We start from the raw sequence: 12,746 nt of genomic DNA on the forward strand, positions 1-12,746 counted from the left end.
AAATTTTGAAGAGTGTTCGTGCGTGGCTGTAACAAGACTGACAGAGTGTACAACCTTGAGAGTTCACCGACCCACGAAAAAATTTTTAAAAATGACTCCTTGTAAGTCGAAACTCTGCTAAAGTTTTACTCTGATATTATAGTAAGAATAAGTAAAGGTATAATTTGATAAGTTGAAGACTTATAGAAAGTTTCATTGTCTGATCAAAGGGTCTTATTATTTAATAGTAAAGCATTAAGTTAATACTAAGAGTAATTTACTCGAAAACTTCTGAATAATAGAGTAATACTGTAATTTACCTAGAACTTTATACGGCGTAATATAATGATAGAGTCATTTTCTGACGGCAAAAATTAAATATCATTTGCTACAAAGTTTCTTATATTATTATTGGAGAATATTATTATTGGTAAAAATATAAATATGACAGGAAATTTTCTATCACTAAAAATCTAGTCAGAGCTTCACTTACTTTCGTCGGAATATCTTCGTATATTTTTACGCAATTATTTTATTAAGATTTTTTATGTGTGTAAAAGTAAGATAAGACTTTATAATTTATAATTATTACATAATTGTTTCAGATGAAAAATAAAATTAATGAGGATTTAAATAAATTTATCAAGTGTCGAGCGTACGTGAAGAAAAAAATAAAAAATGCAAATATGAAACGTGGAATAGGAATTAATATATCCGAGGAGGAAAGTTGCGAAGGCGCTTGCTGGTAAGTTTGTGTTTTTAAATTCGTTATTGTATATAAAATAAATTATTTAATTGTTTTTATTATTAGAAATATTTTTGACTGATTTTTTATCTTAAAAAAAATAAAATTCAAAATTATTAATTAAAAGCAATTGAATTAATTTATAAAAATTAATACAGCTTGATAAATAATTTTTATTTAATACATATGTGTTGATAAATAAATTCTATGTTTCTTCAGATAGTTGTCGCAGCACTACAGCGTTTGACAACGAAAATCCCGAGAGCTGAAAAAAAAAATCCAAAATTTTTTGAATTAAAATGATCAATATTAATTGATACAAGACTTACAGCTTTGAATGTTTCTAGAGAAAGAACATAAAAAAGTCCTCCCTGGAAAGTAATTGGCTTTTGAGCTCGCATCAAGCTGAAGCTGATCATTTGATTAATATCGAGGATCGTTTGGCGATGATCGCCAGTGAATTCGCCATCGTAGTTGGCCATTGATTGCTCCCAATTGCACGCATAAATCGCATCTGCAGTTGTCAGTCCCTTTTTTTATTAAAAAGGAGAATTAATATAAGTACTGAGGCACAGAATTAAATGTTTGTTGTTGATAAACATTCACCCGTTCTTCGATTCTTGTTGCGAGGAATGAAAATAAAAATAAGTCCACGGTGACTCCGAACCAAAATTCTATTATACTTGTTAATCGCACGATACATTCTATAGTTGGCTGCAATTTTTAATTTTTATAAAACATTTATTAAAAAAATTGATTTTCAATTCGTGAAAAATTTTTTAATATGGTCATATCGACGGTCTAATTAGCAATTTGTCTAACACCTTATTTTGTAAAGGGTGATTTTTTAACATTTTGATGTAGCAATTGTTCAATTATAAATTATGTGAATGATCCAAACCAAAATATTATACTTTTGATAGATATTATATTGTTTAATAATTGCTTAAAAGGAGATAATAAATTTTTTACTAATTATTTTATCGTACAGATGGAGATTCTCTAAAATGGAGTTAGACAATTTTCTAATTAGAACGTCGATATGTGAGAATAAAAAATTATTTTATTAATTTATATGCCAATTATCGTTTAATATTAATCAAAAATATAAAATAAAAATTCATAACATCTTCTAAGAAGCCAAAAAATGATTATTATTTTACAACTTATATATTTTGAATCTAACTCTCTAATATTGAGAAGATTTAGCTACCATGCGCCACCTACCGGATATTTTAGAAACTAATTTTAGTCCAAAAATTTTATAAAGGCGTATCAAGTCATTTCAAGCCAAATATGGACTTATATGTGTTTAAATATTGCTTGATATAGCAAATTTTTGTAGTATAAGCCATATTAAAAAATTTTTCTATTAATAAGAACAGAAAAATTTTAATTACTTCAATTTTAAACATCGCTACTACAAATGAAAGTAAACACAATGCTGCAGTAGTGGTGAAGCATAAGATAAACACTGATTGGCTAGATAAGTTATTTAATTGATCGACGAACCTAAAAATTATATTTTAAAAAAAATTTTTATAAACTGAAGCAATAAAAAAATTCTAAAATACTTTAAAATTTCTCGGTGGTGAATTAAACAAGTTCGTAATTTACTTTTAAATTTTTTTATTGCCATATCACTGTCGGAAAATCTGAAATACAAGATTGGATATTTTTCAGTACACAGTAAAAAATTTTGCGTTAAAGTGTTAAATATTTAAAACAAAAATTTTTAACACTAAGTTTTTGGACGCAATGACGCAAAATATTTTACTGTGTAGCAAAAAAAAAAATTGACTTTAGGTTCATTTACCTCAAAATAGCAAAGTTTTTATTTTCTTTTACCAAAGTAATGTTCAAAAATTCAAGATTAAAAGATATGTTAGCTAAAAAAATAACATTCAAGACATCGCTAATAACCATTCCAATAGACGCGGCAATTCCGCTAATAAACTGAAAAGCAAATGTCATAATATATTTTTTATTGCTGTCAATTGTCCACGGGATATATGCTTCAAAAGGCAAGCTCCGTGTGTAATTAGTAGTTGGAATTTTTAAAATGTAAATATTGTAACAATCATAAATAAGAGGGTTCAAACACCACTCAATTGCTCCACAGATACAAAGAAGAGACCAAAGTTTGGCAAACGTTATCATGTCGCTCTTAAACTTGTCAATTTTCTGGCTGTACTCGAAAAATTCTACAATAATATACCGGAAAATTAATAAAGCAATCATTAATCCAAAATTATAATTAGTAATTATTAAAATAAGAATACCTTTTTGAGTTTTGTTGTAACTTCGGCAAATTTCATGACAGCGTTTGATTCTTATGAGAATATCTTTGACATCGTCCGATTTTAGAATTATAATTACCCACTTGCACAATCCAGCAAAGTGGAACAAAAATTGGCACACACAAACTCCAAAACTTGTAAGGTTGTCAGTGCCTGTGGTTCCAATTACTTCCGAAGCACAGAGCAGCACGATTAAAGTTAACAATATTATGTTTAGAGCAGTGTTTACTATAGCTTTATTAAGAGATAAGGAATTTTTTTTCCAAAATTTTGAATAACTAATCGCATTGAAAATACTGTCAATAAAGTCTTCAAAGTCCATTCGGTTATTTGTCCAACTTAATTTTGAATCTAAAAAATTTTCAAACTGAAAAATATAACAATTATTTTGTAGTGCAAAAATAATTTATTTAGTTTTAAAAATTAAAAAATTGTCAAAAATTTATTTTTGCAATACTATTACGCCGATAAAAAAATTAAATTGATTTAATAGAAAAAATTTTGGAACGAAAAATTGTTTTTGACTTAGATAATTTTTTAAAAAATAATATAAAAATTTTAATTTGTAAAAAATTTGAAAAACTTCAAGTACAATTTAAAAAACATAATTTTTAGTTATAATTTAATAAATAAAAAATTATAACAAGCTTTAAATAAATTTTACTTGACTCAAGAATTTTTTGCCTTGATTTTAAAAACTAAATTTCTTTAAAATAATTGTTTTTCCAAAATTAATTGAAAATACTGTCAATAAATTCTTCAAATTCTATTCGGTTATTTATCCAACCTAGTTTTGAACCTAAAAAATTTTTAAATGTTCAAACTGAAAAATATAACAATTATTTTTCAGTGCAAAAATAATTTATTTAGTTTTAAAAACTGTGAAAAATTTATTTTATAACTATTACACTGATAAAAAAATTAATTTGATTTAATAGAAAAAAATTTTGAATTAAAAAAATTAATTTTGAATCACATAAATAATTTAGGAACTCAAAATTTGACTCAAATAATTTTTTAAAAAATACAATAAAAATTTTTTATAATTATTTTTCTCTGAAATAAATTTTTTTTATCAGCGCGTACTCTGTTGGTACAATTGAGATTATAAAAGAGGTTTCGTATATATACTTTCTTGTTCAGCGCCCAGAGTACCTTCTCTCGTAACCACCTAAGTAAAGTAAAAAAAGTACCGTAAGTACTTGCACTACCGATTTCACATCTTATCTTACATATACTCCTGATAGATGTACACTCGACAATTACGTACGTTACGTCATACACAATTTCAATGTACACAACAAATTCCGTGTACTTTATACTTACGTGTCAATGTACAAATACAATTCATTTTCTTTTAAATTACGTCATTTATTTCCACATACAGCTCATTAGAATGCGATACTTACACGCTGCAAAATAGCTGATAATAATTATTGTTATCAATTAATTAATTACAAACTTACAATTGCAGATCCTCCATTTATAAAAGACATTTTTAGATTATTCCATTTCGGCTTTTGGATCAAGACTGACAAAGTGTGCAACTTTGAAAAGTCAAAGACCTCTAGCTTGTTCTAATGATTTTTGACTATACTTTTTTACAAAACTTTCAAAGACTTTACGAACTATATAATAATAATATGATTCAAAATTTGTACAGTACGATTTAATATAATGATATAATAATACGGGACTTTGTCGAGGAAATTCTGTTCTAAGAATTGAGCTGCGTGTGATATAGAGGGACAAATATTAATTTACAAACAGAATATTTGATAAGGTAATATTGCGATGTCACGAACTGCCGATATTAGTCTAAATTACAAAATTATAGACTGTTATTGAGACATTTTCAGTGTAGAGGGTCGCTTAGTTCCTTCGTTAGTACTCAAGTAGCAAGACGTTCTTTGTTAATAATTTAATTCATTAAAAAAAATTTTTAATTGAAATTATATTGAAAAAAATTCTTTCTAAATTTATAAAAAATTTTTTTTAATAGAAAAAAAAAGAATTATAGAAGACTTAGAAGACCGAGACTGTTATTGAGACATTTTCAGTGCAGAGGGTCGCTTAGTTCCTTCTTTAGTACTTAAGTAGCAAGACGTTCTTCGTTAATAATTTTTTTTTTTTAATTAATTAAAAATATTTTCAATAAAAATTAAATTGAAAAAAATTATTTCTAATGTTAAAATTTATAAAAAAATTTTTTTTAATAAAAAAAATGGAATTATAGAAGACTCAAAAGACTTAGTAGTGTCTAAAGAAAGAATACTGATATTAGTGAGTTACTATTGCAAAATATTTATATAATCAATGACATAAAATCCTCAATTTTTTATCTAAAACATTAGTAAAAAATAGGAAAAAAAAATGTTATCTATTTAATAAGCGTATAAAACAGAGCAATTTATGCAATAATCTCTTATCAATACTACGTAAGTGTTTAATAATCAAAATGACTATTTCCTGTTGATGTTTTTATGGAATTTCTATCACAGAAAAAATTATAAAAAAAATTTTTTTGACAATAATTTGATTTTGTTTATTTCAGTGCTGTAATTTTTACTCTTCACTGGAAAGTTGGCGCAGTACAACGGCATTAGATAAAGAAAATCCTGTGAGCTGTAAAGCGGAATTTCAATTTAATTAATTTTAAATTAATTGTGGTGTTAAAGTTTAAAGAAAAAAAACTAACAGCTTTGAAGGTTTGCAAAGACAGAATGTAAAATTTTCCTCCCATGAAAACAATCGGTTTTTGAGCGCGCATCAAACTAAAAGTTATTAATTGATTCACTTCGACTATCACGTGTTTGTGTGCGTCAGTAAATTCGCCTCTATATTCGACTATAGATCGCTCCCAATTGCAAGAATAAATTGCATCTGCAGTTTGTAATCCCTGAAAAGTTCAAAATTACTTGCACATTTTTTAATTTTTTTATTTATAATTTTTGATGGGTTATAAGTGAGGATAAATTTAAAATTTGACAAACCAATTCTTCAATTGAAGACGCTAGAAATGTAAAAATAAACAATTGCAAAGCAATTCCTATCCAATATATCCCCATATTCATAATCTTCATAATGCACTCGACACTCGACTATGAAATTTTATTTCAACAGTTTATTTGAATTAATAAAAATCAAATATTCAAATATTGATAAGTAAAATTATTTACATCAATTTTCATCGCAGATGCTTCTAAAGAGACTAGACACAATGCAATAGTACTGTCTAAACAAAGTATGAACATCGGATAGCTCGATACTTTTTTCAATTTTTCAACAAATCTAAAAATTATTCACTTTATAATTTGAATATTCAAAAAATTGCTGATAGAATTAATAAATTACAAGTTATATAACCTTACTCAGAAATCTCTCGATGGTGCATTAAGTACATCTTCAACTTTGTCGTTGCTTTGCGAACATTAACTTCACCCCTGTAAAATTTGGAAAATAATCGTTGCTTAAATTAATGAACAAATAAATTTGATTCAATATTTTTTTGAAGAAATTTATTGTTTTAAATTAAGCAGAAAAAATTTTCAACTAACTTGTGTTGGCTCAAAAATTTTTTTAACGATTCAAAATAAAAAAAATATTTTTTATTTTTATTTTGAATATTTTTTATTTTTTATACCTTACTATTGATAAATTGTCGGTATTTTTGAACAAACTCTCATTTAAATGCTCCAAATTGTAGTAAACATTAACCAAAAGAATTACATTGAGGATATCATAACCCGCTATTTCAAGAGCCGCGGCAATCGCGCTAACATACTGAAACCCAAAAGTCATTACATACTTTGAAAAATTATCAACATGCCAAGGAAACAATCCCGGGTAGGGTAAGTGTCTGTTAAAGCTTGAATTTATAATCTTTTGGCCGTACAAATCGTGATACAGGTCTTTCATTATCGGGTCCAGGCACCACTGATTGACCCCGTAGACAAGAAGAATTAACCAGATGTACACAAACTTAATCACATTTTGCTTGTACTCCAACATTCTCAAATTATATCGACGAATTTCTACACAGAAAAAAAAATTAACTTGATTCAAGAGAAAAATTCTTGAACCAAGAATATAATTTTGAAAAGGGTAATTGTCTTGAATCAAGACGAAAAATTCTTAAATCAAGAATTTTTCTACTCAAATCAAGAATATTAAATTCTTCAAAATTATATACTTGATTCAAGAACATTTTTTTTTCTGTGTACAACAACGTTTCAAAAATATTAAAATACTTTTCAATTTTTTAGGTAGTACCTTTTTCACTGTCGGTATAGTTCAAACAAAGCCTGTGGCAGCGTTTCATTTTAGCCAGAATCTCCTCGATATCATTCAGCTTAATCAACCCGAAGCACCACTTGAGCAGCCCGTTCAAGTGGAAGCAAATTGGGTTTATATGCGCAGCGGAACTCGTCAAGTCGTAGCTGTTCTTAATGTCGACAGTTTCCGAAATAATTAGCAGGATACTCAAAGTTAACATTGTTACATTGACAGAAATGTCGAATATTCTTTGGCTGACTGTTGCTGCACTGTTTTTCCAAAATTTAACGTGACTCAAAAAACTGTGAAGGTCGTCTACAAAAATTTCAAATTCTGACCGGTTATTTTTTTTAATCATACTTACAAAAATCTAAAAAAAATTATATTAATTTATTTTTATTTACAAATATATATTTTTACATATTAAAACTTACGCTTCAATTTTCTTATTTACAAAAAATGAACTCAATTTAGTTTTAAGTATCACTAAATAATTTTTTGAATAATTAAATTAATTATAATAAAATTATAATAAAAATATTATTTAATAATAATATTTATTAGTAATTTTTCAAGGCATTTTTTAGTGATTTTATTTTAATTTTGTCAGAAGTAAAATTTAAATCTTGAAATTTAACAAAGTCAAAAAATTTTCAGAAAATCAAGAGATGTTTCAATTTCAATGGTTGAATGTATACTGATAAATTCTAATATTAATCCAAACAGAATTCTCTTTGTTACAAACTGATCAAAATTTCTGTTTAATCTTTTAATGACGTATGTTACCCACAAATTAACATGATTTGTTAATGAAGTCATTAAAGTTATTACGGGTATAATTTTCTTTCGTACCTTACACTCTAGGTACATTTTAATTAAAGACATAAATCTCCAGGAAATGTGTCGACTTTAATAACAGAGGTACTTAATTATAATTCAGGCGTTTGATCCATACAGGTGAATAATACTTGTATGATACTTTGACACTTGGGTCATTTAATCTGTACATTGGTGAGTTTAAAGATCTGTAATAAATTTCTAAAAAAAATTACTATGTGCTTGTGTAAAAAATACTTTTAAGTATTCCAAATAAATCTTATTTTATTTTGGTAATAATTAATTGTAATAATAATAATTAAATTGAAACAATTCTATAATTTACTAAAAGAATTTTATTATAAAAAAATTGACAATTTTTCTTTATTAATTACAATTAATAAGTGCAAAAAAAAATTATTATTACAAATTAGATTAAATTTTCTTCTTTGAGCAGATCTTAAAGTAAAGTGACCGCTCGAGCGCGTGTAAAGCTAAAAGCGACTAGAAGCTAAATAAGCCTACACATAATACTCTCTTGAGCTAAAAGCGTAGTGGCTTAAACCGGGCGAGGCCCTCGTTTTCGGGCGTATCGAACGAGGAATTCCTCTACCCCGCGGCCTTCCTCGCCATCCTCGTGGACCCGGAGAACTCTACTTTGATGATGGTACCCTGCCGCCAGCGTTGTCCAACGCGTTGCCAAAATTTGGCGATGATTGATGGCTATTACCCGGTGGGCCAACTCATCCCACTGCTACCCCATTATCCGTTCCGCTTTTCATTTTTATTTCTTCTGACTACATTGCCCGTCTATACCTTCAAAGTGCATCTTGATCTATTATCTCATGCTCAATCCAAACACAGGGACGTAGCTTCGTCAAAATTCCCCCGGTCATTATTTTCCTTCCAATAATTTCCTTTCTTCTCAATTTTATTTCTTCTTTTCATCAAAATTTTTCAATTAACCAATAACTTTTATTTTAATCTTCCAACTCACCTTATCCAGAGCCAAAAAAAACATATTATCCAGACCCGGGCCCTCTATTTCGAGGCTCTAGCTCTGCATTTTATTTTCCAAGTATGATTTAATGCGACACACTTGCAATAAGATTAATCTATATCATTAAGAGAATAAGCAAAATTTTGTGGCCAGTGTATTTATAAAATGATAAAATGTGCCTTTTCAAGGTTTTACATCATTATCACCAATAGTCAATTTATTATGATAAGTATTTAGGCTGCATTCGAAAATCCTCTATCTCTAGATTCATAATTGAGAAATTACTTTGTATCTCGTGAACTATTGACATTTTTAAAGATATAAGCTCATCCCGATGTTACACTCATTAAGACCTTTCATTTGAATACCCACATCAATTTTTCATATATTTATATATTTATATATATAATATATATGTATAAATGAAAAATATATCAAAATACATGTGGGTACTCAAATGAAAGCTCTTGATGAGTGTAACATCGGGATGAGCTTATATCTTTAAAAAAGTTAATATTTAAGAAAGTACAGTGCAATTTAACATAATTGAGAAACGACCTTGTATCTTGTGAAGTATTGACATTTTTAAAGATACAAGCTCATCCCGATGTTACACTCATCAAGACCTTTCATTTGAGTACTCACATCAATTTTTCATATATTTATATATATTATATATATATTTATGTATAAAAAATATATGAAAATACATGTGGGTACTCAAATGAAAGCTCTTGATGAGTATAACATCAAAATGAGCTTATATTTTTAAAGTATATATTATATATATGTATATATGAAAAATATATGAAAATGCATGTGGGTACTCAAATGAAAGCTCTTGATGAGTGTAACATCGGGATGAGCTTATATCTTTAAAAAAGTTAATATTTAAGAAAGTACAGTGCAATTTAACATAATTGAGAAACGACCTTGTATCTTGTGAAGTATTGACATTTTTAAAGATACAAGCTCATCCCGATGTCCTCATCAGACCTTTCATTTGAGTACTCACATCAATTTTTCAAATATTTATATATATTATATATATATATATATATATATATATATATATATATATATATATATATATATATATATATTATATATATATATATATATATATATATATATATATATATATATATATATATATATATATGTATATATAAAAATATATGAAAATACATGTGGGTACTCAAATGAAAGCTCTTGATGAGTATAACATCAAAATGAGCTTATATCTTTAAAATATATATTATATATATGTATATATGAAAAATATATGAAAATGCATGTGGGTACTCAAATGAAAGCTCTTGATGAGTGTAACATCGGGATGAGCTTATATCTTTAAAAACATCAATAGTTAAAAGAATACAGTGAAATTTAACAAAATTCACTATTTAATAAAGCAAAATTTTATTTATTTTATAGTTTACAAGTCACGGCAGTCACATAGTGAATGCAAGGTTGCTACTGTAATTAATTAGCTCAACTTAATCGCCTAGACGTTCATTGAATTCTCTGATCGAATGGCAAAAGAGCTAGCTCTTATAAAGGCGGAGAATTGGCTGGTTTAAAAGAGCGAAGCTGAAAAAAGAAGGAGGTTCATCGACTATTGAGAGGAGGAGGAGGAAAATGTGAGAGACTCGCGAACGATTGCAAAATTCAGGTGAGCTTGCATCTCTCGTTGATACTGAGGCTGGCTCTTCGCTCCGCTGTTTTCCGCTCCCTAAGCAACATACACCGCTCTTTATTAACAACAATTAACATTCATACATTGTTTATCCACCGGCACTTTTTGCTATAATAAAGTTATTTCAATTAAACACTATTACTTTAAGTGGGTACATTCTGCAATCGACTCGTACTCTACATGGAAATTCATCAGGAAATTATACTCTGCAAACGGTTACCTATTTATTAGCATCATTAATATTCAATTAGCACTTACTGTTCCCCAATTATCCACTCAAGCGACCGCAAATTAATTTATATTTCTTCCCAAATTAATAATCATTTTTTTTTATTTCTTCTCGTCCGCTAAAATTATCCAGCAATATTTAAATAAAAATTTTTCGGTAAAATTTATAACAATATAAAATTTTATAAAATATAATAGTACGGTAATTTTTTTACCCGGTAATTTATTCCGCTAAAAAAATACCGGGTGTAATTATTTTCTTTCAACACTGAAGAAATTAATATTATTATTTATTATTGTACGGAAAGAAGAAAAAAAAAAAAATAATAAGCAGATTGAGAAAATAAAAAGTTAATTGGTGGGTGGATTAATATCTTGTTGTTTTTTAGGTTGCCTCTGGTCGCAGTTGTTGCCAACAAACGGCCGGCCATTGGCGTGAGTTTGTACCAGGAGAATATGAATAACAAAGAGAGATTTGCACGTTATACTTTTTGCAAACCAGCGGCTCAGTGTGTAAGTCTGTATGTGAATAACATTCGCAAATAATTTGCTGCGCTTTATCACGAATCTGCTCTTTTATATTCCTGCAATCCTTATATTAGGATTTACCCGACTTCGGTTATGTTTGATGCACCATTATCCCTTTGATTACGGTAGGTTAGTTGCATCTAATGCGTCACGGGTTTCAACGTCACTACTAGTGACGTAGGTCTAGTATTTCGCATGCCCATTCGCATTCGCAGACATTTTTTTAACCAAGCGCTAGCTGCTGACTGTTCTACAAGGATGATATGAGTGTAAGAACGCAGCACAGCTTATCGATCCGTCTGGGTTGGGTGTAAGTATTTATTCCAGAAATTACTGATATCGCTCTTTAAATTGTTTTATTTTTTAATTAAACATTTTTTTTTCTTTTAATTAAATAAATTTTAGTCTTTATATTAAATATATTATTTATTAAATTTGAATTGATAATATAATTCAATTTAGTGAGGTAGAATTATCGACGGTGAAGAATTATCGCCGGGTATTTTGCCCGCAGAGCGATTTGATAACAAATAGTAGGTAAAGTTGAGAACGAGGATATTCTTCTAACAGAAAAGCAGAAATGGAAGAAATGTACTCTAGATCTCTTGGAGTGAGGTTTAAAAATAATTGTCTCTACTTTAAATAATTGTCAATATTTTTATAGATATATTTAGATTTTTTTATTTATTTATTTACAAGGTTAATATAAACAATTTTTATTAGCTATTTTATTTATTTTCATCGATACGATGATTCAATTTTAAGGCAGTGATGCAAATTTCCGTTCCACGGTAGACATCATGATTCAAAAAAATTATTTTATACGATATATTTATAGTTGTATACACTAATAAAAAATTTGTTTGATTCACGAGAAAAAATTTTGAACCAAAAATATTATCTCAAGCAAGAAGAAATATATTAAATGATATTAATCTCACTTTCAATATATCCCTCAGATATTTAGTTAAACATCTTCAGTTAATTTTTATTTATTATAATTATTATTATTAAATTAATCTTACATTATATTTATTTAAATAACTTAATCTTGGGAACTTGGACAATGAATGAAGATTTTCAATAATAAAAATAAATGGAAGTTACAATAGTTATTCTTATTAAGCATCGCTTGAAAATGTTGCAATTCTTATAATTTAATATCTTTATTTATTG

At 27.5% G+C, this 12,746-nt stretch overlaps 3 protein-coding genes and 1 long non-coding RNA gene across 8 annotated transcripts in view; 2 read left to right on the plus strand and 2 right to left on the minus strand.

Moving 5' to 3' along the window:
- Positions 1 to 588: 588 nt before the first annotated feature.
- On the plus strand, positions 589 to 1,019 carry LOC123264317. Its single transcript, XR_006509305.1, has 2 exons — positions 589 to 724; positions 944 to 1,019. It is a non-coding gene; the product is annotated as an uncharacterized LOC123264317 (long non-coding RNA).
- LOC123264278 (odorant receptor 7a-like) lies at positions 878 to 4,938 on the minus strand. Of its 3 annotated transcripts, XM_044727507.1 has the most exons (10): positions 4,491 to 4,937; positions 4,434 to 4,436; positions 4,156 to 4,195; positions 3,007 to 3,375; positions 2,541 to 2,928; positions 2,299 to 2,379; positions 2,125 to 2,236; positions 1,331 to 1,438; positions 1,054 to 1,254; positions 878 to 989 (listed from the first exon to the last, which is right to left on the minus strand). In XM_044727507.1, exons 1-10 carry the CDS (start codon positions 4,518 to 4,520, stop codon positions 930 to 932), a joined length of 1,392 nt encoding a protein of 463 aa, XP_044583442.1. In that variant the 5' UTR covers positions 4,521 to 4,937; the 3' UTR covers positions 878 to 929. The 3 variants fall into 3 exon arrangements, with proteins under 3 accessions (XP_044583442.1, XP_044583434.1, XP_044583451.1); XM_044727499.1 differs by having other exon boundaries at positions 878 to 1,254; positions 4,491 to 4,938; XM_044727516.1 differs by having other exon boundaries at positions 878 to 1,254; positions 4,257 to 4,937.
- Positions 4,939 to 5,570: 632 nt separating this feature from the next.
- LOC123264296 lies at positions 5,571 to 7,774 on the minus strand. 3 transcript variants are annotated; one of them, XM_044727537.1, is made up of 8 exons: positions 7,734 to 7,774; positions 7,297 to 7,614; positions 6,668 to 7,058; positions 6,396 to 6,467; positions 6,204 to 6,315; positions 6,018 to 6,125; positions 5,723 to 5,923; positions 5,571 to 5,649 (listed from the first exon to the last, which is right to left on the minus strand). In XM_044727537.1, exons 2-8 carry the CDS (start codon positions 7,517 to 7,519, stop codon positions 5,590 to 5,592), a joined length of 1,167 nt encoding a protein of 388 aa, XP_044583472.1. In that variant the 5' UTR covers positions 7,520 to 7,614; positions 7,734 to 7,774; the 3' UTR covers positions 5,571 to 5,589. The 3 variants fall into 3 exon arrangements, with proteins under 3 accessions (XP_044583472.1, XP_044583474.1, XP_044583464.1); XM_044727539.1 differs by lacking the exon at positions 7,734 to 7,774 and having other exon boundaries at positions 6,833 to 7,058; positions 7,297 to 7,663; XM_044727529.1 differs by lacking the exon at positions 7,734 to 7,774 and having other exon boundaries at positions 7,297 to 7,663.
- Positions 7,775 to 10,646: 2,872 nt separating this feature from the next.
- The window catches only part of LOC123274982 (tensin-4-like), a 213,405-nt gene continuing 211,305 nt past the window's right edge, over positions 10,647 to 12,746 (plus strand). The window contains exons 1-2 of the mRNA XM_044742819.1: positions 10,647 to 10,790; positions 11,432 to 11,555. Coding sequence (XP_044598754.1) covers positions 11,499 to 11,555 — 57 coding nt within the window. The 5' untranslated portion in view covers positions 10,647 to 10,790; positions 11,432 to 11,498. The remainder of the gene's footprint in view (positions 10,791 to 11,431; positions 11,556 to 12,746) is intronic.

Source organism: Cotesia glomerata, linkage group LG1 (assembly GCF_020080835.1).
Source record: "Cotesia glomerata isolate CgM1 linkage group LG1, MPM_Cglom_v2.3, whole genome shotgun sequence".
Classification (NCBI taxonomy): domain Eukaryota; kingdom Metazoa; phylum Arthropoda; class Insecta; order Hymenoptera; family Braconidae; genus Cotesia; species Cotesia glomerata.

Coding starts and splice junctions, on each gene's coding strand:
- LOC123264278 (XM_044727499.1), bottom strand. CDS start 4,520: ATGTCTTTTATAAATGGAGGATCTGCAATT. Junction 2,380..2,540: donor AAAAACTTTGCTATTTTGAG/GTAAATGAACCT, acceptor CTTGTATTTCAG/ATTTTCCGACAGTGATATGG. Junction 2,237..2,298: donor CACCACCGAGAAATTTTAAA/GTATTTTAGAAT, acceptor TATAATTTTTAG/GTTCGTCGATCAATTAAATA.
- LOC123264296 (XM_044727529.1), bottom strand. CDS start 7,657: ATGATTAAAAAAAATAACCGGTCAGAATTTGAAATTTTTGTAGACGAC. Junction 6,468..6,667: donor GACAATTTATCAATAGTAAG/GTATAAAAAATA, acceptor CAAATTTTACAG/GGGTGAAGTTAATGTTCGCA. Junction 5,924..6,017: donor CGTCTTCAATTGAAGAATTG/GTTTGTCAAATT, acceptor TGAACTTTTCAG/GGATTACAAACTGCAGATGC.